General features: G+C 46.1%; 2 protein-coding genes and 1 long non-coding RNA gene across 3 annotated transcripts in view; 2 read left to right on the top strand and 1 right to left on the bottom strand.

Moving 5' to 3' along the window:
* Positions 1-26,466, bottom strand: part of IFT140 (intraflagellar transport 140) — a 79,809-nt gene that overhangs the window by 641 nt on the left and 52,702 nt on the right. The window contains exons 19-29 of the mRNA XM_021412126.1: positions 8,228-8,405; positions 5,101-5,291; positions 3,981-4,076; positions 3,488-3,620; positions 3,253-3,396; positions 2,720-2,848; positions 2,341-2,523; positions 1,147-1,353; positions 730-942; positions 479-645; positions 6-147 (exon numbers count right to left, since the gene is read on the bottom strand). Of these exons, the coding sequence (XP_021267801.1) occupies positions 6-147; positions 479-645; positions 730-942; positions 1,147-1,353; positions 2,341-2,523; positions 2,720-2,848; positions 3,253-3,396; positions 3,488-3,620; positions 3,981-4,076; positions 5,101-5,291; positions 8,228-8,405 (1,783 nt within the window). The remainder of the gene's footprint in view (positions 1-5; positions 148-478; positions 646-729; positions 943-1,146; positions 1,354-2,340; positions 2,524-2,719; positions 2,849-3,252; positions 3,397-3,487; positions 3,621-3,980; positions 4,077-5,100; positions 5,292-8,227; positions 8,406-26,466) is intronic.
* LOC110406095 lies at positions 5,304-12,734 on the top strand. The gene is made up of 3 exons (XR_002443278.1): positions 5,304-6,761; positions 7,659-8,066; positions 10,560-12,734. It is a non-coding gene; the product is annotated as an uncharacterized LOC110406095 (long non-coding RNA).
* Positions 15,121-26,466, top strand: part of TMEM204 (transmembrane protein 204) — a 33,530-nt gene continuing 22,184 nt past the window's right edge. The window contains exon 1 of the mRNA XM_021412131.1: positions 15,121-19,325. Within this exon, the coding sequence (XP_021267806.1) occupies positions 19,046-19,325 (280 nt within the window). The 5' untranslated portion in view covers positions 15,121-19,045. The remainder of the gene's footprint in view (positions 19,326-26,466) is intronic.

Genomic DNA, 26,466 nt, shown 5'->3' with positions numbered 1-26,466 from the left:
CTTACCACGTGGAATTCCTCCACCTGTAAATAATGTTCAACCAGAAACCCCAGGACATCGCCCTGACGGACGGTGTTGTCGAGCTCTGGTTCAGCAAGGAGAAGCTCGCACTGCCTGACTGCTTCTTTGGGATCTTCAGAGTAAACCCTGGTAAAAGAGCAAAAGGAAAATCATGTAGGGGAGGACATTCAGCGTGCCATGTGAAGCACAGGGAACATTTTTGTACTGTGCATGTTTCATAATCAGCCACCAAAAGGTGCCTATGCTGCCCCAAGTCAACAGTTACTCATGTTTCAGGTTATGCTTTGGTTTCAAATGCCAGCAGCACTTTTAAAATCACCTGTGTTCCCCTGCTACAAAAATAGAACAACCGCTTATAGAAGTGAGTCTTCTGCAAATGATTTATCGAACTGTGAATGTCTTCCTCTTGGCATGATATTTTTGTCATTAGTCCACGTGCTCCAAACGCTGCACTCACCTGCGAGCGTGGAGGAATCGCTTTATCAGGGCCATCTTGCTTTGCAAATGTGCTAGTTTGCTCTCCTGTTCCAGAGGGCTTTTGGTCTTTGCTTTTGAAAGACACTTATATGCTTCTGTCAGCGCTCCTTGTGCTTTCTCGTAGTTCTGATACTCATCGATTTCCACCTGCAGGAACAGAGATTCAGATGAGGATCTCACTCCACAGCTAACAAACGAAACACCTTGAAGAATCACACGGGCTGGATGTACCTGAGCACACACGTCGTAGAATCCTGCCAACAGATCCAGGGCCCTCCCTTTAGTATAGAAGCTAATGATATTCTTCATAATCTCTGGGTCCTTACGCCAATCCAGGGACTGTAGATAGTTGGCTGCCATGATGTAAATCTCTCTCTGTCTGGAAACTCCCGCAAAAAAAACAATTTTCTCTGTGTCTCCAGACCTCAGCAGTGCCCTCATAGCCTAGCAATGGAATGGGGGCGGGAGGACAGAGAGAGAAAACATTGTGAATACAAAAATCAAAGGATGCTAAAATGGTTGGAAGCCTCATCAGGACAGCCTGCTGACTGCTCCAAGACCCACCTCTCCAACCACTCTTGTTGCAATACTGTATAAAGGTAAGAGGCTCAGCCTCCTTAGCTGTTTTCTCTCCCTCTCCCAACTGACCTTTAACTTGTTTCCAGCTTGCGTGTACTTCTTGGTTGCCATGTGGTAATTGCCTTGTCTCATGCAGCAATCTGCGATTTGCTCCAGGAGCATCCTCCGGGACTCCTCAGAGAGATCCTTGGAGTCCTTAGAGACCGTCATCCTCTCGGCCATCTCCTCTGTGATGGTCAGGTTCTGCTTCAGGCAAAGCTGCAGAGCTTCATGGTACTAATGGAAATGAGAAAGCAGTGAGCTGCTGCCAGCACTGCAGTGTGATTTCACGTTGGTTGTGGCGTAACTCAGAGATTTGCTACAGGAGGGCACAAATGGGAGCAGATGTCGATTCTCTAAGCAAGCAGAACGCTTTTGTGGAGTTAAGCGTCCTGACATCAACTCAAATTGAAGCATACACTTTCTCATCTTTCCTGCTAAGAATGTATTTGTCCTTCCACTAAGAACATGATTTCTCGTCTCTCTTCTCAGAGCACATCATTATGTGGCAGAACAGATTTATCCATTTTTTCTCTGAGCGTGATGTTACCGGAGACATCAGGGTCAGATTTGTTCGGTATGGTTGATCACATTAAGGTTTTTCAGCAAATACAAATAAAAGAAATACAGGTACTTGAAATATTTCGTCAGATATCTTCTTACTTCAAATACAGAAATAAAGGAGTAGGATATAAAATAGCTATTTCCTTTTAGGCCAGAAAAGAGCTACTGTGCCCTTGCTAACTGTGGGAGAAAGTGAGCCATAGCAAACTCCTACAAGAGGCACAGGACTGCTCTGGCACCCCGCATTTTGGTAAGGCTGAACTGTCAGCACAAGAACGAGGGCAAGGACTCCAGGTGAGAAATGAAGCACTGCAGCTACATTCAGTGTTGGGACAAACACCACTGATATATATATAATTTTTTTTTTTACTGATGATAATGTAATTTCACCATCTCCAAATATATTTAGACAGTAAGATTTCTTTTTTCCCCAAGAGTGCAAAGTCTGTGCAGGTGCCAGAAATAAGACAAAGCCAGGGATCCATTTCCAAGGCAGGGGGCTGCCACCCCATGACTCACCAGTCTGAAAAGAAACCTTAAAGCTTACAAATGTTGTTGCATAGGTGCTTATGAACAAAGAGAGACGTGAGTGTAGGTGTGTGCACACCTGCTGTACTCCTCTCTATCGCTGCACAGAGGGAGCAGGAAGGCAGAGCTTACCTTTTTGGCTGCTAGCAGCAATTCCACTGCCTTCTCATACTGAGCATGTTCAATAAAAAAATCAGAACAGCGAGCTAGCAGAGCTGGGTCTGACTTCTCATCGAGGTCTTCAGCAATTAGCTGTAAGGCTCCAAACTGCTGCGTGGCAAAGGCTAGCTCCAGTGCTTTGGAGAAGTGTCCTGCCTGCAAAATTAAGGGTGAGACTTTAAAGACTAAAATAAGCACCGCAGAATTAATTTACTGGATACCCCAGTGTGGATTAACAGAGCGTTACTCACTGTGAAGAAATGACTGATAATTGTACAGAATCAAATCACATAGTTGATTAAATGCTCCTCTGCCGTATAAAGTTTGGTATTTTTACTAAAGAGTCATTTACCTTATGGTACAACATGACAGCTCTGTCCATTTGCTCCCCCTTCTCCTCATAGTAGCAGGCTGCCTCTATCATGTCTTCTGGAGAGCTCAGGAGAGCCAGGTTCATCAGCTGATCATCTAAATTGTTCTCCTGTTCAAAAGCAAAGATTTGGGTCCAGGTATGCAGCAAACTGACTTCACAAGACTGCCTCCTTTCAAGCTTTCAGCTTTGTGCAGTCACGTAGTAGCCCATCAACCACCTCCTGTCTAAAACCCATAGCAACCCCAATGGCCTTGAGCTGCAACAATGACAGTTTGTTTGAGGTGGTCTTCTGCTGAGATGTACAACAAGAAAATGCTCTGTCCCACACAACCCTGTGTAATGATGTATCCTTCATAGAAGATGCAGGCAGAAACCAGAAGCATCCCCATGAACAAGCAATATCTCACAAGAGAGAATGAGAACAAATGTCTTGTACCACTTTCACTCTGTACGCTACCTAAGGACAGAACCCTGCTGCAGGGTTGGACATAACAACGTGTGTCTTTCCATACCTTACACAGGCGAATGGCGTTGTTAAACGCCTGGGCCCTGGTGTAGAAGTGCACAGCCTGCTTGATTTCATCCTGACTCTCATACTGGCGGGCCAAGTGGTATGAAGCCGCCCAATTTCCTGTTTCATTTGCTATTTCAGCAGCCTGGAAAGGAAATCACATCTCTTCATGCTGTGACCATACTCATCCTAGGAGTGAGAATTCTCTGGAAACAAATGGCAGCGGGCTGCTTTACCTTCTGAATGTTGCCCTGAAAGCAGTGGACACGGACTAGGGAAAAATAATCCTGAGCCAGCGCGTAGTATTTTAATGCAGATTCCATATCTGATTGGCTCTCCAGGTACTGTGCCCACCATTTCCACAGGCTCCTAGAAAAGCAACAATATTAATTGCAGTAACCAGAATTGCCAGAGAATGCATTTCTCAACCCTGGAGATCTTGAACTCAAGACCAGATGTGTTTTCTTGGAACGCAGACAGGTTTTACCTCAACACAAGGCTGATATTCAAAGATCTGCACTATGAGGGAGCTCAACCTAGATATCTAGTGTGGCACATTTCAGTGAAATGTGTCATGATCCTGAAAAGCTGAGGGAGGATCAAAAGGCATTAGGCAGATGCTGAACTCGCAGCAGAGAGGATCCCTGCTTCTTCTTCCCTGCTCTCTTCATAGACTGCATTTCAGACCTGAAAATCCCACTCAGGAGAAGGAACGAGCATAGCACTGACTTGTCTTTCATCTTGTTGACGTAGTTCTCCAATGCCTGGAGGTCTTCAGAGAGCATTCGGGGCACCTCGAACCTGTGTGTATCTGACTTCTCATAGCTGCAGGCAGAAAGAACACGTAAGACGTGAAATGAGTAAGTTAAACCTCACTTCCTTGTCTAACAAATTCACTTCATGGTGGGGTTTTTTTTGTCAGCTACAAAGTGGCAACCCTGATAACAGTGTTCCATGTGTATTATTCAGTTTACTCTAAGGCCAGTAGCAATCAGCCAGAACTACCAAAAGCTCTAAGACCAGAGAGGCAATGTGATCACAGAGTTGTAAACGCTTCAACAATACCAGTGATGCTCTGAGGAAGGACCCCAGAAAGCTCTCCAAACATTAACTACGCCCCTGTGCGACCAGCTGAGAAGGCAGAAAAAGCCCTGGGCTCCTCTTGCTTACTCCTTCTGCCACCCACTGCAATTTCTGCCTCTTTCTCACTGCTGGGAGACCACTGCATCGATCCCATCCATCTGCTGCTGGAGTCTTTCCCTATCTTCCTGCCCACCCTGATCACCTTATGGGTCTGTCTGATCACATCGCAGCCCTACTTTGCTGCTGAATGGACAGAACCTTCCAATATTCTTATTCTAGTGAGATTTCCCATGGTAAAAATCATATAAAAGCAGGCCTTCAAACAAATATAACACATTAAAAATCACCTCCACCAACTTCTCCAGGGGCTCACCAGTCACAGCAGAAGACTGGGCACCAGAAACACCCAAACCAAACCAAATTTTGCCATAGAACTTGTGACTGAGACTCTCAAAAGGAAACAGTTGGTTTTGTCATGGAAAAGGTAGGAAAGCAGCTGCGATCTCCCAGAGACAAGTACAGGACTGGGTTATTACTGGCATTCAGCTACTGGCCCCTGACAACGCTTTCTGACACTAAGCTTTAGTAGCCTAGGAGGGGGTTGACTGCAACACTGCTGAGATAAAAAGCGACAAAAAAAAAAAAAAGACTTTAATTAATTGTTAGTACTCGTCGCCGGGCATCCTCTCTATCCCACTTCTAGTCTTCACAGAAGAAAAAGGCTCTGAATCCCCCAAACACGATTTTGCCATAGGCTGATGCTTACTGGCTGAGTGCAAGACTTTGCTCTCCAACTGCCTCCAGGTGCTTGGCGTAGTTGTAGTACGTGGTGCGGAGGTGAACCCGGTCGTGAGCTTCAGCTGTTTCAATGGCTTTCTGCCACTGGTTTGTGGCCTGATAGAACTTGTTCAGAAGGTCGTAGCGTTTGCAAGCCTTGTACAGTTGCTCTGCGTCCTCCTGACAGGAGAGAATGCAAGCAGCTTGTTAGCTCCACGTGTTTTATAGGTGTCCACCCAAGCAGAAGGTCACAGCAGGCACTGCACTTAGGAGTATTTTAGTTATGCAGGTAACGCAATTAACGTAGCAATAATTCAGGCAGGAGGGTTAACCAACTAAATATACATAGCCTGGAATAGCACATTACTGGGAAACAGGATGTTTATGTGAAAATAAGGAAAGCATTCAGATCCTGGCATTTACTGTACAGTATCAACTGGGGGGTGACATGAGCAAGCCATCAACAATTAGATGCTGTCATCGGGAATGTGAATCACTTCAGAAAGGGGTGATATGCTCCTGTGGGGCTGCAGTGAATGGCCACGCTGCTAAGGAGTGATGTGCAGAAGGTTGGAGGGACCTCAGAGCAGGTCTCAGAGGCAGGAACTCTTCCTTGGATGACTGAGAGCCAGCCCTGGCAGGGAATGCTATTCATGTCAGACAGAAGCAGATCAGGAGGATTTTGCCGGCACTGACGCAAGGGCAAGCAAATTTGGAACTATTATTTTTGAGAAGTACTCCTGTGGAAGAAGCACTTTCCTGCCCCACCCAAGTGCTGTCCAGCTGAACACTATATTTAGTAAATTGAGATTATCTGTCCAGGGAAGAAAAACAGATTCTGACTCTTATTGTTTCAAATTCAAAAAAGCATAGAAAGTAAAGATGGAAGTCGTTGGCACTAAGATGCTACTGTACGAGCAAAAAAAACCCAGCAGAGCAGCATTTGTCTTGCTGCAGCTGCCCTCCACCTCTCCAAACAGATTCCAATATCCAGAAGGAGTACTAACACTTTTCAGCCTCACAGCTCTCTCTGCCAGGAAGCTTTTCCAAACATCTAGTTGAAACGTTCCTTTTTTCCTCTCTTTGATTAAGGATAGTTCCACTCCCTCTCTAGCATTTAGACTCTTAAAATGGCTGCAGATTGCTTGAATTCCAGCCCTCCCTGTCTTGAAAATCTTCCCAAGAGCTGAACAGCTTGCACTGATTTTCCCCGAACTTCCAGTTCATCAACTTTTTTTTCTGGTAATGAGGTCCTTGGAGGTGGAAGGCAGCGTTCCAGCTGCAGCTGCAACAAGCAGGCAGATGAAAGCCATCGCAGCCCCGGGACGCGGTGCCTCCGCAGAGGCCCCAGCAGATTTTCTGCTGTCGCAGCATTTCGTCAGCGCGTGTCCACTTGGTGATCTCCTGTGAGCTGTGGGGTGTGTCACCGCTCCTGCTCCCTCAGTCTGCCCCTCTTACTGCTCGTTGCCTGCAACTAAGAACTAAAAACCTCGGCTGTGTTTTTCTAACAGATTGCTGATGAAGGTAAAGGCTGAGAAGGACACGTGCTCTTCTCATCTATGGAACTTGACGGTGCTCCGGTCAGTCTTCAGTCCACGTGATCATCAGCCTAAGCTCCATTTCAGATCTCAGCTATATTGGTAAAGCAAGGTAATCAGAGGGCTGGAGCACCTCTCCTATGAGGAAAGGCTGAGGGAACTGGGCTTGTTTAGTTTGGAGAAGAAAAGGCTCCGGGGAGACCTCATTGTGGCCTTCCAATACTTGAAGGGAGCGTATAAACAGGAGGGGGAACGATTGTTTGTGAGGGTGGATAGCGATAGGACAAGGGGGAATGGTTTTAAACTGAGACAGGGAGATGTAGGTTAGATATTAGGAGGAAGTTTTTCACACAGAGGGTAGTGACGCACTGGAACAGGTTGCCCAGGGAGGTTGTGGATGCCCCGTCCCTGCAGGCATTCAAGGCCAGACTGGACGTGGCTCTGGGCAGCCTGGTCTAGTGGTTGGCGACCCTGCACTCAGCAGGAGGGTTGAAACTGGATCATCTTTGAGGTCCTGTTCAACCGAGGCCATTCTATGACTCCATGATTCTATAATCAAGGATAGAGAATTCAGACTAAAAGGAAGCCATGTAGCAGAGATGTTCCACTTGGTACGTAGCGGCTGCCAGCTCAGGCTCCAGGCATGAGGGACAGCCTTCCACTGCACCAAGCTGTGGGGAGACAGCAGAACAGCCCGAGTACTTGGTGCTGGAACCAGGCAAGTCACTGCCAGCACAGCGGGAGCAGGCATGGAAACCTGGGCAGCTGTAGGACAGCAGATGACCCTGGGACAACGCAAGCAGCCAGTCTGACTGGGCAGAGCTCTCCTACCCTGCAGCCAGACCCCAGTTGTAGAGCAGCAACCTGCAACACAGCTTTAGACTTTAATTCTACAAACAAACACGTCAAAATGAAACTAGCACTTACCACACTGGACCTTAAAATACACTTGTTGAAATATTTTAGCTAGAATATTTTAAAGCACTTTTTTTTTTTTTTTTAAATCCAGTCAAACCTAGAATTATTAAGTCTGGAAGAATTATGGCCCAAGAAAAATGCAAGACAGAGCTTACAATGGTTCATCCTTAAAAGATGCTCGCTCCATTCAGTAGTTTTACTGCAATATATATCCTGTACAGCAGTCAAGAAAACAGACAAATTGATTTGCTATAAACTTATACTGCTGTGGCTCTTGGGACTCTCATTTTCTGACACTGGATTCTGCCACACTCATTCTCATCTACACTTCAAGGACCATGAAAACAGCTCATAGGACTGATAAGCCTACAGAATTCACACTGATAGCAGAGAAAGATTCCACGCGATGTGGCACAGTAATTGTGCAGCACTGGGTTGTGCAACACTGGAAGGGACGCCTACTTCTCTAGGATAAAAACACAACTTCAAGGAAATAATGGTAAGAACTATTCTTCATTACTCCTTGGAAACGTGGTCATAGTTATTACTTGCCTCCAAGGTTTTTGCATCTCTCTCAGACTTCTCAAATGGTCACGTTTTCACTCTGTTCCCTAGTAAACAGAGTGGATATTCTAGGATGCATATGATTGACATGCTTACCAGCATGCCCAGCTGAACGGCCAGCACAGCGACTCTGGCTTCCTGCTCAGGTTCCTGTTCCGCCTCCCTTAATGCTTTGGCTCCTCTTGCGTGACCCATGTTTCCAAGACAAATTTTGGCAACATCAAGCCTCTGAGTCTTCACACACATGCGAGCCATGTTCTCCCAGACAGCCTCACTGTGAGAAAGCAGAAAGGAGGACCGTTATGGTATCACCACCAAGGTGTGGGTATTACACAGGTGAGAGGCAAGGAGCAAGAAAGGGCAAAGCATTAGTATGTTCCACACTTACCAGACATAAACACACTCTGATTGCTGCATGAGGATTTAAGAGGAACAGAAATAGTTCACAGACATAAAAGGTAGTTACAAAGCTGAAGGTCCGCAGCTTTAAGTGTGGCATCGTATTTGCACATATATAAACATTAATCGTGCACCTATCACTTTTGCTTCGGCTGTAGCAATAACATATATATATTTTGACTCTGTCTCCCACTGTATTCACCAGGAGAAACTGAAGCCCATGGCTTAGGCAGGTGCACTCTGCTTGGTAAAGATCTGTCTGGAGGGCCAGGCCCAGAGAGTGGTGGTCAATGGAGTTACACCCAGCTGGCAACTGGTCACAAGTGATGGTCCCCAGGGGTTGGTACTGGGGCCCATCCTGTTTGATACTTTTACTGATGACCTGGATGAGGGCATTGAGTGCACCCTCAGAAGGTTTGCAGATGACACCAAGTTGGGGGGAAGTGTCAATCTGCCTGGGGGTAGCAAGGCCCTACAGAGAGATCTGGACAGGCTGGATCTCTGGGCTGAAGCCAATGGGATGAGGTTCAACGAGACCAAGTGCTGGGTCCTGCACTTTGGCCACAACAACCCCGGGCAGCGCTACAGGCTTGGGGCAGAGTGGCTGGAAGGCTGCATGGAGGAAATGGACCTGGGGGTGTTGGTCAACTCTTGGCTGAACATGAGCCAGCAGCGTGCCCAGGTGGCCAAGAAGGCCAACGGCATCCTGGTAGTGTCAGAAATAGTGCAGCCAGCAGGACAGGGAGGTGATGGTCCCACTGTACTCAGCCCTGGGGGGGCCGCAGTGCTGTGTTCAGTTCTGGGCCCCTCACTACAAGACAAGACACCGCAGCCCTGGAGCGTGTCCAGAGAAGGGCACGGAGCTGTGAGGGCTCTGGAGCACAAAAGTGTGATGGGGAGCGGCTGAGGGAATGGGATGGTTCAGTCTGGAGGAGAGGAGCTCAGGGGAGACCTTATTGCTCTCTACACCTCCCTGGAAGGAGGCTGTGGGGAGGTGAGGATCGGCCTCTTCTCCCAGGTAACAGTGACAGGATGAGAGGGAATGACCTCAAGTTGTACCAGGGGAAGTTCAGGATGGATATTAGGAAAAACTTCTTCTCCGGATGAGCACTCAGGCATTGGCACTGAGGCTGCCCAGGGAGGCGGTGGAGTCACAGTCCCTGGAGGTGTTCAAGAACCGTGGGAGACGTGGCACTGAGGGCCATGGTCAGTGTGCACAGTGGGATGGTTTGATGGTTGGACCTGGTGATTTTAGAGGTCTCTTCCAATCTTAGCAATTCTATGATTCTGTATGCATAATACTCCCATATCAGTGTTCAGAAAGAAAGGAAAGGAATTTCCTTTATAAAGGAAAAAAAGAGAAGGAAAAATTTAACATACAAATACAAAACTTACAGTGGAAACATCCTGCTTCTGTCCTTTGTTTAAAGATGGAACAGCCATTGGCAGCCCACCAGCCATACTCAAAAGCAAGGAATCTTGACTGAGAAATAACTGACCAAACTATCACATTCTAATTAAAAAGTGCATAAACAGTAGCACAAAGAAAAGCCATGCAATGCTCAGAATGGGAACACCTCAAGGTTAAGAGTTTACACTTCACACTGCAAACCCATCCGCCATTACCAGGGGACCATCCCAGCTCCTGACTCCGGTGCAGTGCGGTCAGGTCTCACCCCGCAGCCCTGCTGGCAAAGCTTCACAGGGGGCAAGGATTTGCAGAGAGCCTGTTTACATCCGAGGCTCTTCAGAGTAAAATGCAGCATGTTCGACTAACAAAACATTTGCACTCAAAATACGGCCTCAGTGAAGGCATGGGCCACGCAGTTCTCAGACACCACCACGACGCAAATTAAGTACGTAGATGATAAAAGCAGGAAAAAAAGTTTTCTCTTCTTCTTCTTTTTTTTTTTTAAAGAGTTGAATGACACTTCAGGTCCTGCACCTGCAAGCAAATCCCCTTCCAGTTTGGGGGTGGGGGGGCTGACAATCATGTTTTCCTATGATTAAAATGTTTTTCTCTTCCCAGTGGCTGTGGGAAAGACCTGCACAAACAGGGGAAACTGACTAACCGGGAAGCAGCAAAGGAGATGAGACGCAACGTGCTGTCAAGCACATTCACTCAGTAAAGGAGGAAAAAGAAAATGTTTTTCCTGATCTACTTTAAAATCAGATTATATTTTTGTTTGCAACTATAACCAGTAGAAAATTTTCAGGTGGAAATCAATAGAAATGTGTGACCTACACTTCATAAACACCAAGATGTATAGAGGAAATAAAGCAGGATCAGAAGTAATCCATCAGGGATGAACTTCAGGTCGCTCAGAAGTTTTGCTTCCTAAAGCAAACAGATGTCTCTGAATATGTTACCAAATTCCTTACATCTGCTTGTCCACGCTGAACGTGGTTCAAACACAGCCTCCCCAGGCTCTCTGCTGACATATCCCAGTCCCCTCCAGAAAGAAATGCCAAAAGGAATATGGAAACGGAATGCAGGAACTTCTGAACTGGAAACTCAGAGCTACATCCTTCTGAGAGTACGCGTACGCACCTCTATCCAACACAGAAGCACCGATTTCCACCAGCAGAAGATGCAGCCATTCTCATTTTTGTAAAGGCTTAACTGTTTTTTTCTTTTAAGCAAGCCTCTGCCTACACCCAGAACTGGGGACAGCAGGAAAAACACCTTTAAAGGACATTCAGGTCACGTTAGGTACTGTCACCTGGCTTAGATCAACAAAGACAGAAATTTCTGTCACTAGTACAAGATGTCAGATGTAGCGTGCATGAATGGCTGCGCTTCACGACACACAGGGAAAAGGCATCTACTTCCCAAAAGCTGCAGCATGTCAGAAGAAGCTGCCAACACCTGAAGGAACACAGGCTTGTGCTGTGCTGTGTCAAACAAACAGTGCATTTCAAAATCAAAATCTTTAAGAGCCTCGACAGCTTGCAGCTCCCTGAATGCAAGAAGATGAGAGTTCATGGACTTGAACAGAGACAAGAGGGTAAGAAATTGTATTTAGCCTATGGTGAGCAGAAAATTCTGAAAGGAAATTAACTAAATAGTACATTTTGTACAAAGTTAAAAATGCTAGTGTGCAGAGAAACACCAGACTTGGTGACAAAAGAAAGTAGAATCATCTAGGTTGGAAAAGACCTTCAAGATTACCAAGTCCACCAACCTGACCACCGAATCCCATCACTAAAGCACGTCCCTCAGTGCTATGTCCACGTTGCTTAAATACCTGCAGGGATGGTGACTCCACCTGCTCCCCAGGCAGCCAGCTCCAATGGTTGGCCACCCTCTCTGGGAAGAAATCCCTCTTGATATTCAGTCTAAACCTCCCCTTGTGCCATTTGAAGACATTGCCTTGCATCCTTACCACTTGTCACCTGAGAACAGAGACCAACACCTCCTCACTGCAGCCTCCCATCAGGTAGGTGTAGGGAGCAATGAGACCCGCTTCCCTCAGGCACACCTCAGAGGCCTTCCTTTCCAGCCCCTTCACCAGCTTCACTGCTCTTCTCTGTACACACCTGTACACAACTCAATACCTTTATTGTAGCGAGGGGACCAAAATCGAAAGCAGTATTTGAGGCACGGTCTCACTACATACAGTGGGAAAACCATTTCCTGCTGTTACTTGTCGTCTATTGGCAGCATTATGCTTTTGTGAATGGCGATGGCCCCTGACAACTTCTAAACTCAGTGTGAGCTGCTGTTGCCCAAGGGATTCCTCTCTAGGAGCTCCTGTCCCACACACAAACTGCCAGCATGTCACCCCTGGCACCTGCGCCATCCTTATGCCATAGAACACAACGCACCTCTGCTCTGAAAAGCTGGAGCTCTGCCGTTCCACGTGTTCCTCCTCCACTCCAGCCCATACACAGAACTAACCTGACAGGCCCCAGCAGCCAGCAACCAACTGGGTGGAACAGAAACAGAGGAAGAAACGCTCTGGGATTGGTTTGATTTTGTTATTCCAGGGCACCAATCCCCTCCAGACAGTCAGAGGGGCCCAGGCAAGCTCTGCCTTCTGTACAGACCCAGCTGGGCAGGAGATGAGGAGCACACATTAGACATGCAGCACTGAGGCCAAATTGGACAGAACACACTGAATTTATAAATGTTCACAGCTGGGCAGTGCTTGCATGCGTTCATCCAAAGCAAGCGACATGCTAAGAGCAGTCCACCAGCATGCTGAGTACCTGCAACCGGAAAACACGGCCTCTCTCTGACTATTCCCTCTCGTGCCTCTGCCCTCCAGATGTGCTTCAAGGAACGTTTTATCCAAATAACACAGAGGAGATCCCATTCTCTCGCTGGAGCAAAGGACAGCTTAGTTATCGGATGGATGGAGAATCCACAGCCGAGTCTTCTCCTGTGGCCCAGCTGCAGCAGAAGCTGGTTACTGCCCACACACACGTCCCTCACATGAAGGGCACTGCTTTGATAAAGGCAGATACATGCATTATTTCAACTCAGTTTCTGTTCCTGCTTTGAGAGACCAATCATTTCAGCACCACCCTCTGCTCTACAGCCTACTCTGGATACGGGATCAAGTGGTTCTGACTCAGCAACGTGCCGTTCCCTTGCAAAGATCATTTTCATAAGCATATAAAGTTCCATTATATATCCATGTATTTATGCTTGCATTTATTATTTTAATTGTTAATTTTTCTACTGTATCTTCTTGAAAAACTAGGAAGGCATCAGTGTAACATCCCTGGATGAAATGCAAAACCAATCTACCATGCAAAACACAGGTGGTCTCGCTCCCTAACGGAGGCTCAGACCACACAGCTGCTGAGCACCACAACCAAACGGAGGCTGGGAAGCAGCATGGACCACGTCATGCCAACACCACAGCAGGGTGGGATGGTGCAGCAGATTGAGCTCACACACTGATGGCAGCCAGGGCCAGGACGCTGGGGTTCATCCTCCTGGAACTCCTGCAGAAAGACCGGGGGACCTCCAGCAACCAAAGCAGACAGAACCTCCATTCTGCCTTAGCCCTGAAAAGAATCTGTTCTGCTCCTCAGTGAGCAGGGAGACATCTCCAGCATCAGAACGACACCCTCCAGGGACAGCTGTGCTTCAGTTCTGCTGTCTCAAGATATGCACAAAACAATGCAAGCCAGGTCAAGAAACAAGAAACACCAGAAGCTGAACATTCTCACGTAATCCAAGGCAAGAACACGGTTTCTTTTTTGACAGTTGGTAGCATAGGGAGAAAGACACGTCTGCCCTAACATCCTTAAAAGGCAGCAACTCTTCCCTGGGCTGGCCTCGCTGTCACATACAAAACGCCAAGGAATGGTTTACCCTCCCCCCAGCACACATTCTGAGAATTTCCTGTTCTTCCCCTCCTCCTCTTTCTTTTCTTCCCTCTGCAGAGCAGCTCACATCTGTGCTTCGTTAGCCACAACTGGAGCTTTAATGAAGACCAGATGCAGCCACAGCAGAGGCAGAGCTGTAGGAACTGCCTGTCTCAGGGAGCTGCGCCCGCCCGTGCAGCACGTCAGCAAAGCTTCAGGCCACGCCAGGAGCACAATGGATTCCAAACAAAACTGTGATGCCCCCTCAGATGCAAGTTTTACCACCTATTTGGTGAAACAGTTTTTCTCCCAGCACCTCTCACCTTCTGGATCTGTTTTTCTGTGAAACGATGCTTCCAGCATCTAACAGTCTGATTTCACAAACCCTTCCATCACTATTTATTTTCCATTGCTCATTTTGCATGGAAATTAAAAAAAGAAAAACGCACAACAGGAAAAGGAGTATTATTTAAAGTGCTGGAGATTCACGTGTCTGAAACATCTCACAACTCTCTCTCTCCTCCTCTCTTCAGTGGGGTACCCTTGAAAAGGGCACATACTTGCATTCCATCTCATCTCTATGTATCTAGACCAGGAGAAGAAAGAATGTCTCTTTTCAACCTGGGCCCCACTTTGCTAACAGGACCCTAAGCACTGTGATGTAAATATCAGATATAGCATCTGCAGCACTACGTTACTGATGTAATATTCTAATGCTATGTGGGCAGATTTTCCTCCTACAATCACTGAGAACGTGCAGTGTAACACTCCCCATTCTAGCAAGCCACAAAAACAGCGCACGCATCCATCTCAGCCTCAAGCACCCACCCCCAGTAGCTCCAGCACAAGGAAGGCCATGTCCCCAGCACTGCACCTTGGCTGGGTGAGCATCCCTTGTGCCTCAGGCACAGCCTGGACCACCAGAGAGGGAAATGCAGGTTTCACTGCTGAGCAAGTGGCAGCGTTTTTCTCGACCGAAGAGCAGGCACAAGGATGCAGATTCTCAGCAGTTCTACTAACTGGAACACAGTGCGTGCACTGTTCTGGTGCTAAGTGTTTACTGCGAGACTCACCAGCATGTAAACCACGTCTGGGCTGTCCTGGACAAACACTGGGCTCCACCCTGTCCCTGTCCTCCACCCATGGCCTACATGCTGCTCTTGGGTGTTTTCCATGCAAAGGAAAAGGATGGGACAAAGCAGGTGCTGCTTCCTAAGGAAAATTAAAACATCTATTACTATTTGGCAAATGTTAATTACATGTACCCCTGTCTGGATTTCAGAAACTTGAAACTGCACCTGACTAGCCCTGAAAGAAGAATTAGAATAATGCAATCTATCTCAAGTATGTAACAGTAGGTGATTCTGATCAATGAATTCATTTACAAGCAACTTCACAGTATATGGTTTGCTAGGCTGGTTATAGGACGAAAGCATCGTGCCACGGACCACAGTGGCTACAGAGGGCTTGGACATGGCCACATCAGACAAACTACTTGGCACCTAAGGTCAGTGGGGATTCCAACCTCATCACTTACAAGTGCTCCATAAAACTTTAAAGACATCTAAAAAAATGAACACTGCTCTTGTCTTCAAATCAATGCAAAATCAACACAGAGCTAAAATGCCAAAACTGGTGGCACGCTGCCTTTTCTCCTGTAACTGGGAAAGCTGAATTAAATTAAATGAGTGCTTTTCTGGGAAACATGTCGGGCATTTTTCACATATGTTCAAAACATTGAAAGCTGTCTAGACTATTCCTATGAATTCTTCCCTGGCAGAAACAGAATACTTGATAAAGCAGCTAAAGTCTTACAGAATGATATTTGTGTTGTACTGAATACATAGCTTTGTCTACTCCAAACTTGTCCTGGTGAAGTCGACAGCAAGCCACAGTTTTGTGTGAATTGTATCAAACAAAACCTCGTCTCCTAAGTACTGCAGTAAGTACTGCATTAGGCACAAGAAAATCAGTTACCCAGTTCCTCCAGACACCCACTCAAACCTTTTCCCAAGATTTTTTTAATACGTGGTATTCTGTTGCAATATCTGGCAAAATCACATTATCTATTTTTATACGAATGGAAATAAAGCTGCTTGGTTATTGTTGGTATTCTTTGCTTCCTGTTCTGAAAGTGCATTTCAGTTTCAAGCAAGGACTGGAAGCACTAAGAATTAAATACACTCCTACACATTTATCAAGAGAAGTGTTCATAAGGTGATTTCTTCTCTTTTAAAGGACGGAGAGGATTCCTTGGCTGTTCTGTACTGGAAGCATAAGATGTCCGAGTAAAGACAATGTCACTAACTGCCAATAAGAACCTGAATGAGACACTGAGGAGCTGGTAATACAAGAAAGGTTGCGACAAAAGTTAATCATATTAAATAAGCGGCTTTGATTAAAACTAACAGAAGTGAATAACCGAGCCATTTTGGTAAGAGGAAGCCAGGAAACTTACTGGATCTTTTCAAAACTCATCTGCTTTTCATTTGGTACAACTCACTCCTTTCAAGAACACCCCAACTTTTCAGCTTTTGATAGTATTATTAGTCAATTAAATGATAAATGATAAAAAACCCACTTGCCTATGGAGCACCGTTTCAACAACAGATTGCGTCCTGCATAAACAAATGCAAACAGAATTTATTAGATTCTAAATAGACAAACTCAGCAAAGAATCAACTAGAGACTCCAAAAGTAAAATTACATTTATTTCTCACACAGAAATACCCCAAATGCTTTATAAGCTGCTATGCAAATTGTATGGGAAAACGTAACCCACCACTGAACAGAACTGCTCCTTGCCACGGAACACAGCAAACAGCTCACAATGGACAAGGCCAGCCACCAGAAATTCTGCCATGGGAGAAGCAGCCTTGCTCAACGTGCTTGCTGAATTACCGCAGACAGCAATTACCGCTGCTTTGCACTGCTCCTCAGATACGCTTTGTGCTGCTGTATTATCTGGGAGGGCTGAAGAGCGCAGTGCTGCCGTCCCATCTGCTCTGCAGGGAGGGACTGGAGCTCCCAGAACCATTCCCATCATCACAAGCCTGGGATCAGCCGCAAGGAGACAGTCCCCACCAAGAGAGGGACAACACGGTCATAAAATTACACAGCCCTTTCTGAGATGATCGTCTCACTGTAGCTACACGATGCATCCTCAGGCTTCAACAAATCACTGAGAAACCAGTGACTAAAAAATCAGGAAGGTGCAAAACAAGTTTACTACTGGCTAGAAGAGGTTTATCTTTGGCATCATCCACAACAGGCACACCACCTACCCTGCTGCCGAGCTGCAGGCTTAAAATAACAAAAAAATCCATGCTCTCTCAACACAAAACTCCGGTCATTGCTGTTCAGGCATTTCTTTGAAGAACAAATATAAATGTTTGCCAATAGCAGTGTTTTCCAAATTTCTAAGAACACGGATGAATATCAGTATGATCGATCACGTACAGGAAAAACAGACACAAGCAATGCTGCGCTGCCGTGAGAGCACGAAGATGCTCCAAGTGCCTCGAGCTTCATCTGCTTAAGGACTGAAATGAACCAAGCACACGGAGGGGAGATGAATTTACAGCAACCTTTGTACATTCCATTCCGATAGCTGAAAGCTAACTATAGGGTTGTATAGAATTCACTGTGCCATTTTCCACTCCTCTTAGCAACAAGTCTCAGAAAAATTAAAAATCTCCTTAAAACAAATTTCTGCTTTGTCTGCGTGTCAGTAGGGATCCATTTACTAAAGGTAAGGACACTTAGCTGACAAGACAAAAACTGCTTTAAAATTAAATGTTTTTCACTCTCATTTTGCTAATTACATTGATGTGAACTGCAGCCAACACATCAGGTGCACTGAGTGCGCCGTACCCATCCCGTGCACTCTCCTGACTCCTCACTCCTCCTTCTGCAGGCTGACAAGAAGAATGCCACAGCACTTTACAAGGCACGAGTACTACTGAACATTACACCTTATGCAGGTTGGTTTTTTTTGTTTGTTTAGCTTAGAAACTTCTGCTGGGCTCAGAGCAAAGAGCACAGCAGCCGCAGCAGAGCGGGACGTGGGGCTCAGGGCCGCAGCCACAGCCCAGCAACGCCCAGCTTCCTTCATGACAGGACACTCGCGACTTTGTTCAGACACCCACGTATCATCTCCCAGCTTTACATTTTCTGTTTAGCTGCCAGGTTCCACTCTAGGGTTGCAAGGAGGGACGCCAGCCTACTCCAAACCCTGCAGCCTGACACCCGGGGGTCTATCCCTGCACATGGGGGACCCCGACGTCCCCCGGCCCCCCCCGGCCTGCGCTGAGGGGAGGAGTGAGGCGGGAAGGGGACGCTCCAAGGGGAGGAGGGACAACTTTAGAAGTCTCCATATGTCTTTTCCTTTCAGGAAACACATCCTGTTCATGTTTGACTGCCGTGGCAGCGGCTCTGTTTGTTGCAGTCGACTACGCCCTGAGGCTCACCAAAAACAGCCACAAAAACAGCCATTTCCTCCGCGTGGAGAGGTGGGGGGGTGGAGGGGCAGACCTTTTCCTCACAGCAGTCTGCGCTCCAGCCCCCGCCACTCGCAGCTCTGGTGGTCAGCGAGACGCAGCGGAGCAAATTCCTCAGGATACTCCAAGCTTTCCTAGCTCCTTTGGGATGAAAACATTCGTCTGGAGTTCAGCTGGGCTTTAAGAATGAAATTCGTCAGCATTCGTGGGATATTCTGAAGTGCGCATCCGAAAGAGGCTGCGAGGATCCCGCGCCCCTGGGTGCGCTGGGCGGGCTGGGGCACGCTGCTGGCCGGCACCCAGCGCCCGCGCTCTGCCCGCAGCCTGGATCCCCGCTGCGCCTGCCTCGGCTCACAGGGAATGGACCTCCCTGTCTTCCAGTTCGTCACCGGCCTGGCACTGCTCATCAAAGTGCAAGAAGGTGGATAAGCCAAAGCTGGGAGGGACAGAGACTTAAATAAGCTTCTTGGTGTTCTTATTTTATGGAATTATCCTACCTACCTCACAAAATTCTCATTTGCTTCGTCAGAAACACCTCTGGAGTTGACTTTGAGAATGAACGGTGATGTCCTCTAGCCACTCATAACATCCTATCGAAGCTGCCTCCATTTCAAGTCCCTTTTCAATGTGCTGCAGCTGACTGAGACCTTGCGTCTTCTGCAAATAGAGACTGGCAGCGAGCTGACAGTCAGATATGACTGTCCAGAAACTGGTAGCCACAGCTGTGTTGGTAGCCTTGGTCTCACTTATTCTTAACAACGCGGCTGCCTTTACTCCTAACTGGGTTTACCAGACCCTGGAAGATGGGCGTAAGCGCAGCGTGGGGCTCTGGAAGATGTGCTGGCTGGCAGAGAGGAGCAGGGCAGGTGCGAGCACGAGCACCAGGCACGGGCAAGGGGAGGAGCGCGAGTGCGAAGCCCTGGGCTGGGGCTCAGAGTCAGCCGGGTTCCAGGAGTCTCGCAGCACTGTCAAACGTAAGTTCCATCTCTTCTCTGCTTATGCTGGATTGTCATAGATACGGTGTATGTGGTCCCGAGGAATGCATAGCCCAGCAGAACGTCCACGTAGCTCTCTGACATCAGTGTTAACCATTTGATTCTAAATATCTCTCAAGGTTAATAGTAAAATAAAATCAGGAAAATGAGAATAATTATGTCCACCCACCGGCGATGAACTAAGATTCCTCCTCCCTCCCCAAAAGAAGTAACCTGCACTGCACTGTCCAGTTTTATAGTGTATGGAACCTTTGAGAAAATCCATCCAGAAAACTTAAGTCTAAAGCTTTGAGACACCTCCTGCTTGCCCTTCTCTCTTCAATGAGCATATCTCCTCTCAGTGCATTAGATCATAATCACAGCTGCTCTGAATACTGAAAAAAAATACAAAAAGAACCAAATTTTTCAGATCCTATTTTAATTCTCTTTTTTTTTTTCATTTGGAGGACAGCAATATCCCCTTAAGCTGAGCTAGGTATTAATATATGGAAATACACTTTTGGTGGAAAAACCTAAGTATTCTACTTGTAGAATATGAAAATCATTAAGCATGGCTTAATTCTCACATGCAAATTCAGACTCACGGGATCTGAGGAACGCATACATCTTAAAAGAGATCTTAAAATAACTTTGCAGGTTCAGAATTTTTGGATAAGACCAAATCCGTAAGCCAATTTGCAGACTTACAAAATTGAGCAATGAAAACATTGCACCTCGTGTTCACGACGTGAAGTTTGTCACTTAGCTGTCTTAGTTAGTGACTGTTCGTCTCTGTTAGTGACTTAGCTGTCACTAAGCTAGAGCACTAAAGCTGTGCTTGGAATACCTGAGGTCAGCTGGGACACCTTGGTTGAACCACAGCTAAGGGCTGCAGAGCCGCTCACTGAGAGCCTCTGCTTCCAGCAGCTGCCAGGGGCCTCCAAACTGGCTGACAGCAGACAAGGGCTCTGGGCAGCACTGCTCAGGGTTTGGTCCGTCAGGCAAATTCAACCAACACGAAGTGGATCCTTCAAGAAAATGCATTTAAAGGATTAAATGTCTACAAAGTTCATGCCTCGGCAGACGCTAGGATTTTTTTCTAGAGATTTTAATACTGCTTTTAAACTGTGCTGGTACCTCTGAGGACTCACAGCAGTAACATTAGTAAGAAAAAAGGTTCCACGTTGGTTTTTTTCATGGTTTGAAATATGGAGAAAAAGAAAAATGCTGTTCTGCCCTAAAGTCTCTTATATCCCTCTTGAGACCGAACAAAAATAGGAGAGGAATTTCTTTTCAAAATATGTTTTAGCGTGGGCCCGCACAGCATCATGTGTTCCAAAACACAGCAGATGCCTTTTGTGCACATGCTAACATTAAACCCACAAAAGTCACCCATTGAGAACTTGTCAACTGTTACGAAGCCCTGAACGTGACTTCTGGTTTTACCAACCAGAATTTTTGTAATGACAAATAATGACAAATAGAATTAGACTGCTGAAAAGCTTCTTCGACTTCAACCTGTAACTTTGTCACTTGAATGACTGCCCCGATTACTATTTATCAGTTCTGACTTCAAAAACTTGCTTACCATTCACGAACTTTAAAAGCACCCGGTCTCTGTGGAAGAGCTGGAGTAAGTTCCTGTGTATCTAATAGGGCTTCTGCAGCTTTTTAAGCCCACTAAGTTGTATTTCTTGCTGTGCACAGTTCAGAAGATGGGTGGTGTTCTAAAGATAGGCATAGGAGAACTAGTTTCATAGCAAAACTGTGTGGCAGCAATTTCTTACATGAAACAGAAGCAAAATGTGATAGAAAATGTTTAAAAGTAATAACCATAGCATAATCATGCCCCCCACCCCAAATTCTCTAACACCAAGAAAGCTCTTCAAATACTAGTTTAAAGGAGGATTTTGAGGTCAAGTGACTCATTTTGTCAAGCATCCACACACTCATATGGGAGCCAGTAGTGAGCAGAAGTCAAATCTTCAGTCTCTAGAGTGTTTAAAAGTCTCACTTCTGCAGCTCTACCATGACAAGCTAACAAGGGAACAGATCTGCTGCACGTTAAGATATGTTTCCATGGGTTGTACACCCTGTCATTATGGGCCTGATCCTGCATTCAGATTTCATAACTTTAAAGACATTCTCTAATAACAAATCACATCAATAACGTGTAAAGGGCAATCCTCATCTGTCAGTTGTAACAACACTTGTGTGTGTGTATATGTATATGGATGGATGCCCCCTCCCTGGAAGCACTCAAGGCCAGGCTGGATGGGGCTGTGGGCAACCTGGTCTAGAGGGAGGTGTCCCTGCCTACAGCAGGGGTTGGAACGAGATGATCTTCAGGGTCCCTTCCAACCCAAACCATTCTGTGACTCTATGATCTCTCTCTCTATATATATATGTGCACAACTTTCTGAATGAAAAATTCCTTCCTTAGAGTTAAGGTGTCGTATTTTGGATGCCACTCAGAGCAGTAAGTAGAAAAGCGTGTTCTTCCAATGGAATGCAAGAAAAGCCCTGATACTGGTCATAACATTTCTTTACACATACACACGGACATCTTTGTGAGGCAAGTTTTTCTCAGTTGGACAAGAAAAACTAAAACCCGTGGGAATTTCAAGTACTATATAAGTAACAGCCAACTAAAGGCACCGCTGTAATTAGTCTCACTCACTGGCAGAAATGGATATTCTTAAAAACTGTTTTTCACTAACAGTAATTTAAGGGCCTGTTCTTTCTCCCACTGAAATCATTGGCAAACCTCCTCTCACAGGACACAAAGCTCAGTTTTCCTCCACCCTTGGGTACACAGCCCAAACAAAATCATTTCCATATGAGCAAGGGAAGTAGCTCTCTATGTCAGAATTTGTACGTGCTTCAACTGGAAATACACTACAACACATTAAAAGAAATAACAAAACACACTGAAGGAAATAACAAATGAAGTCTTGCACGTTTGGTAAAAATGATAAAAATGCTCCGTCAAGAGATGGCGCAGGAAGTGACAGCACGTCTGCCAAAAACCCCTCTGGAAATGCAAAGCCAAACTCCATCCCAAAACCTCCCTGATCAATTCCCCACTCACGAGACATCTGCGTAAATTATTTCATCGTAACACACAAACCACCGAAGCAAGAGAAAAACTAAGGTGTTTTGCATTTAATCCATACGATATAAAAACTGCATCAAGGGTATTAAAATCAGTAAAGAACAGGCAGAATAAATACCAAAATATATATATGCAACATTATAGATGCTGCAAAGAGTCACCATGAGGAAACAGAGATTAGAAATAGTGGAAAAACAGTCCGGAGAGGGGAGTCAGTGACGCTTAAGAAAAACTAGATAGTAATTAAATATCTCAATGTGAACCATTTCTGCAAGGTACAACATGAAAGAAATGCAGGTGACTTGGATTCTGGGGGGAAGAACCTCACCTCTGTTCAGATTAACACCTCAGGCTCTTCCGGCTTTAACCACAACTTCCCTTCCCTCCCTTTCTGCCACACATTCTTGCACCCTTCCTTCAGCCACCTGCAATACTAAAAAGCTTCCATGAGCCAGCTGAAATGAGTAAGAGCAAGTTTTGAGCAGAACGTTTGGGGTTTTTCTTGCTTGGTTATATTCTGCTGGAATAAGCAGGGGTATCAGGAGTCCATCAAGCGCTGCTTCTAGCACGAGCTGAGCAGTGCAGGTGTGATGGTGGCAGAGAGCTCTCCTTCAGCAGCAGCACACATCAGAAATCTTTGTGCTGAGAATCCCAGCCCAGATAGGAGGATACCAGTCAAAGTTCTTCAACAAGGGCAAGCCACCGCATGATACCTCAAGGCACTGAGCACTCACACAGCATGTTCTCTCTTCAAAGCACTTTACAGAATGGCCTGGGTTGAAAAGGACCATAATGATCACCGAGTTTCAACCCTCCTGCTGAGTGCAGGGTCGCCAACCACCAGACCAGGCTGCCCAGAGCCACGTCCAGCCTGGCCTTGAATGCCTCCAGGGACGGGGCATCCACAACCTCCTTGGGCAACCTGTTCCAGTGCATCACCACCCTCAGTGTGAAAAACTTCCTCCAAATTCAAGGAATCCTGCTTGCTCAGGCAGCCTACCGCTCCTGTATCTGAGCGAGGGCAAAGAGATCAGCTCAGCCACCTCTCCCCATTCCTGGCCTAGCACCCAGCACTGTGTGAGCACACCAGAGTGCTTGGAATCAGCATCGGTATTTCTGACCGCGCTGCACAGTACAGCTATGCCCCTAAGCCCTGCAGTGCTACCGGCTCTGTGGACAGATGGAGCTGATTTATTTGTTAGCAAAGGTCACATTCTGTTCCTTTTTGTCTAAAGAACACTACGATCAATTTAGACCTGCAGGAATAGGAAATCATTTTAAAGCTTTGCTTGGTTCTTCAGGGTTCCAGAAGGACTGAATGAAAATCCCAGCGGCAGGATGCTTATTTCAACTACAGATGCCAAGATAGCCATAGTTCTTACAAGTAGCATGACCAGTGACAGGGAGAGGCACGGCACCACGAGTGACTACGTGACTCCAGAAGGACTAAATATAAACACCTGCCAGCCTCAGTGCATGATTTATGCAGACACTTGCACTGTGAAGAGCAGTGCTAAGCCAGGCTGCTGCTCCGCGTGGGAACAGCGCTGGCTTTTGTTTGCAGAGCTAACAATTCAGAGTGACACTGGCCGCTGACGTTTGGCTGGGCTGAAGCCAGGCCACGTCAAGCAGTGAGCATCATATTAGCTTTTCTATATAGACAGATCAAGAACGGAGGGCCACTGCATTTGGAAAAGACAGCTACCAAGGGATTAAATACAGCCTGATGCTTGCTGTGTCCAGGGGTGCCTGCCCACAGACATAAGCTGCTGAGGCTGTTCAGACACAGTCAGTTCGCCAGCAGCTCGGTGCTGGTGATTCCCCTTCCTAGCACCTACAATGTGGTCAGCATTTCAATTAGTGACATGACAAATTGCAGCAGTGGAGGCAAACATGCAGTCTTTCTGGAGGTAAAATTTAAGAAGACTGCTCTGCACACTGGAGCCAATGCTCATTTTAAATGGATTTTACTTTGTTGTGTTACTTTTTTTGTAAAAAGTAAAGGGTAATTAAGGCAATTAATTATGCGCTGTTTAGGAAAATTAATAATTTCAATACAGTATCTTACTGTTCCACAAGCATTAGAGAGTTCATTCAAAACTTTGGCAGTGTAAGGAGCTGAGGAACTTTGGAACGTTTCAGATTGAAGGCGTTTATTACAGCCAATACCAAATACTGTGTTCATGGTTACCATCATGCAAAGCTACCACAACACGCAGACAACCAGCAGCTCAGAGGGAGGGAACAGCCCTGCCCAGCAGAGCTGATCACTGTACAGAAGCATTCTTAATGTTCAGTTTGAAAGCTCCCCCATAATTAACTCATGGGAAAGACAGCTGGTGCAGCCCTGTCTTCCCTCCAGAAGTAACAGCTGAGGTTGTTAGAAATCACTTCTTCTCTCCCCAAAAGCTGTGCATGCCTTCCAAACTAAATCTCCAACTACGAAATTTCAAGCTTAGATGAACTCAATCCTGAAGTTCCAAACTACTTAAGGTTTTACCAAGCTGTCATAGTTGAGTTGGAAGAGACCTACAAGGATCATCACGCCCAGTTGCAACAGCAGAACATTTGTTTCACTGGGCCAGAACTGCTTGATTCCTCCCCCCTTTTATTTCTTTAATTGTCTAATTAAGAATAAAAAACTGAAATGAGGTGGAAGGCGCTTTCCAAGGATTTTTTTTTTCATTTTTTATCACAAGAATCACAAATTGCACACTTCAGAAAGCTATGTAGGAGAAGAAACCAAGCAAAATAAATGGGTGTTCTAATTTGTAATGTATCCACCCAGCAACACAGCGCAGTGAGAGCTCCCTAGATCTGAAAGCCATGCGGCTGCTTATGGAGATTCTCTAAGGAGGAAGACTTTCTTTTCAAGGAAAGTCCTGCTCTTACAATAACACATGCAACAAAATATTTGTATAGAAAGGGTTCCCAAGTTCCACACGCTATGGGACATTTGTAGAAGAGAAATTACACTCAGATCTTTTTTGCTGTCAATTAGTGTAAATTCAGACCCTCAAAACAAAACTACTGAAGAGGCAGCGTTTTAATTAAATCTTCCCGTGATATGAGTTACATGATAAAAGGTGCACTTGGATATTACCAGCACTCGTTTGCTTAACAAATACCTTCAAAGAGCTTCAATACTTCCTAATTCATTCTTCCCTTCCCCCAAAAGCTCAAAGATTAACATAAATAACACAAATTTAAATCAACATCAGAAATCATAGAATCATCATAGAATCATCATAGAATCATAGAATGGCTTGGGTTGAAAAGGACCTCAAAGATCATCGAGTCTCAACCCCCCTGCCAAGTGCAGGGTCGCCAAGCACTAGACCAGGCTGCCCAGAGCCACGTCCAGCCTGGCCTTGAATGCCTCCAGGGACGGAGAAATGGACGGAAATGAAAAGTCCAAAGACTTGCTAACATGAAGGCATAACATGATGCTGATTGTCAATAAACAGCTATAGTGATTCTGTTTATTGCCTTCATCTTAACTGTTCTGAAACTAAATCCTTACTCTTGTGCTTCTGTTGTAAAATGAAGAATAATTGCCTGATTGCATGTCATCTTCCCACAAAATCTATCTCATTTCCTAAATGAGCGCCGGGGATAACCACGGTTCAGTGCGTGGGCCCGACGCACTCCATCAGCAACACCAAAAAGAGGTAGAGAACCAAAAGTTCTGCGTTGCCATTCCCATGGAACCCTCAGCCCTGCGTTCAAGTTCTTCACAAACTGATTTACTTTGACGGTGCCCAAACCTTCACGCTTGGTAGAGCTCAGCTGCTCAGGTGGCTCTGAGTGGGAACACGGCTGCGCTCACCACGGGACAAGCAGCCTGGAGCACAGCAGCAGCACTGAGGTGCAGCATCTCCTTGCACAGAATGGCTCTGACAGTTGCCACGTTACTTTTTCTTACCTAAGAACTGGAGAAATTAGGGGACATCCCAACTGTGGTAACTAGGAGGGTAAAAACGACAGAACTGCTCATTAGTTTTGTACTGTGAATTCGTAATCATG

The sequence above is a fragment of the Numida meleagris genome, chromosome 13 (genome assembly GCF_002078875.1).
Source record: "Numida meleagris isolate 19003 breed g44 Domestic line chromosome 13, NumMel1.0, whole genome shotgun sequence".
Lineage (NCBI taxonomy): Eukaryota > Metazoa > Chordata > Aves > Galliformes > Numididae > Numida > Numida meleagris.
Note: the sequence above shows the minus strand (reverse complement) of the source record. Positions and strands in the feature narration are given on the sequence as shown.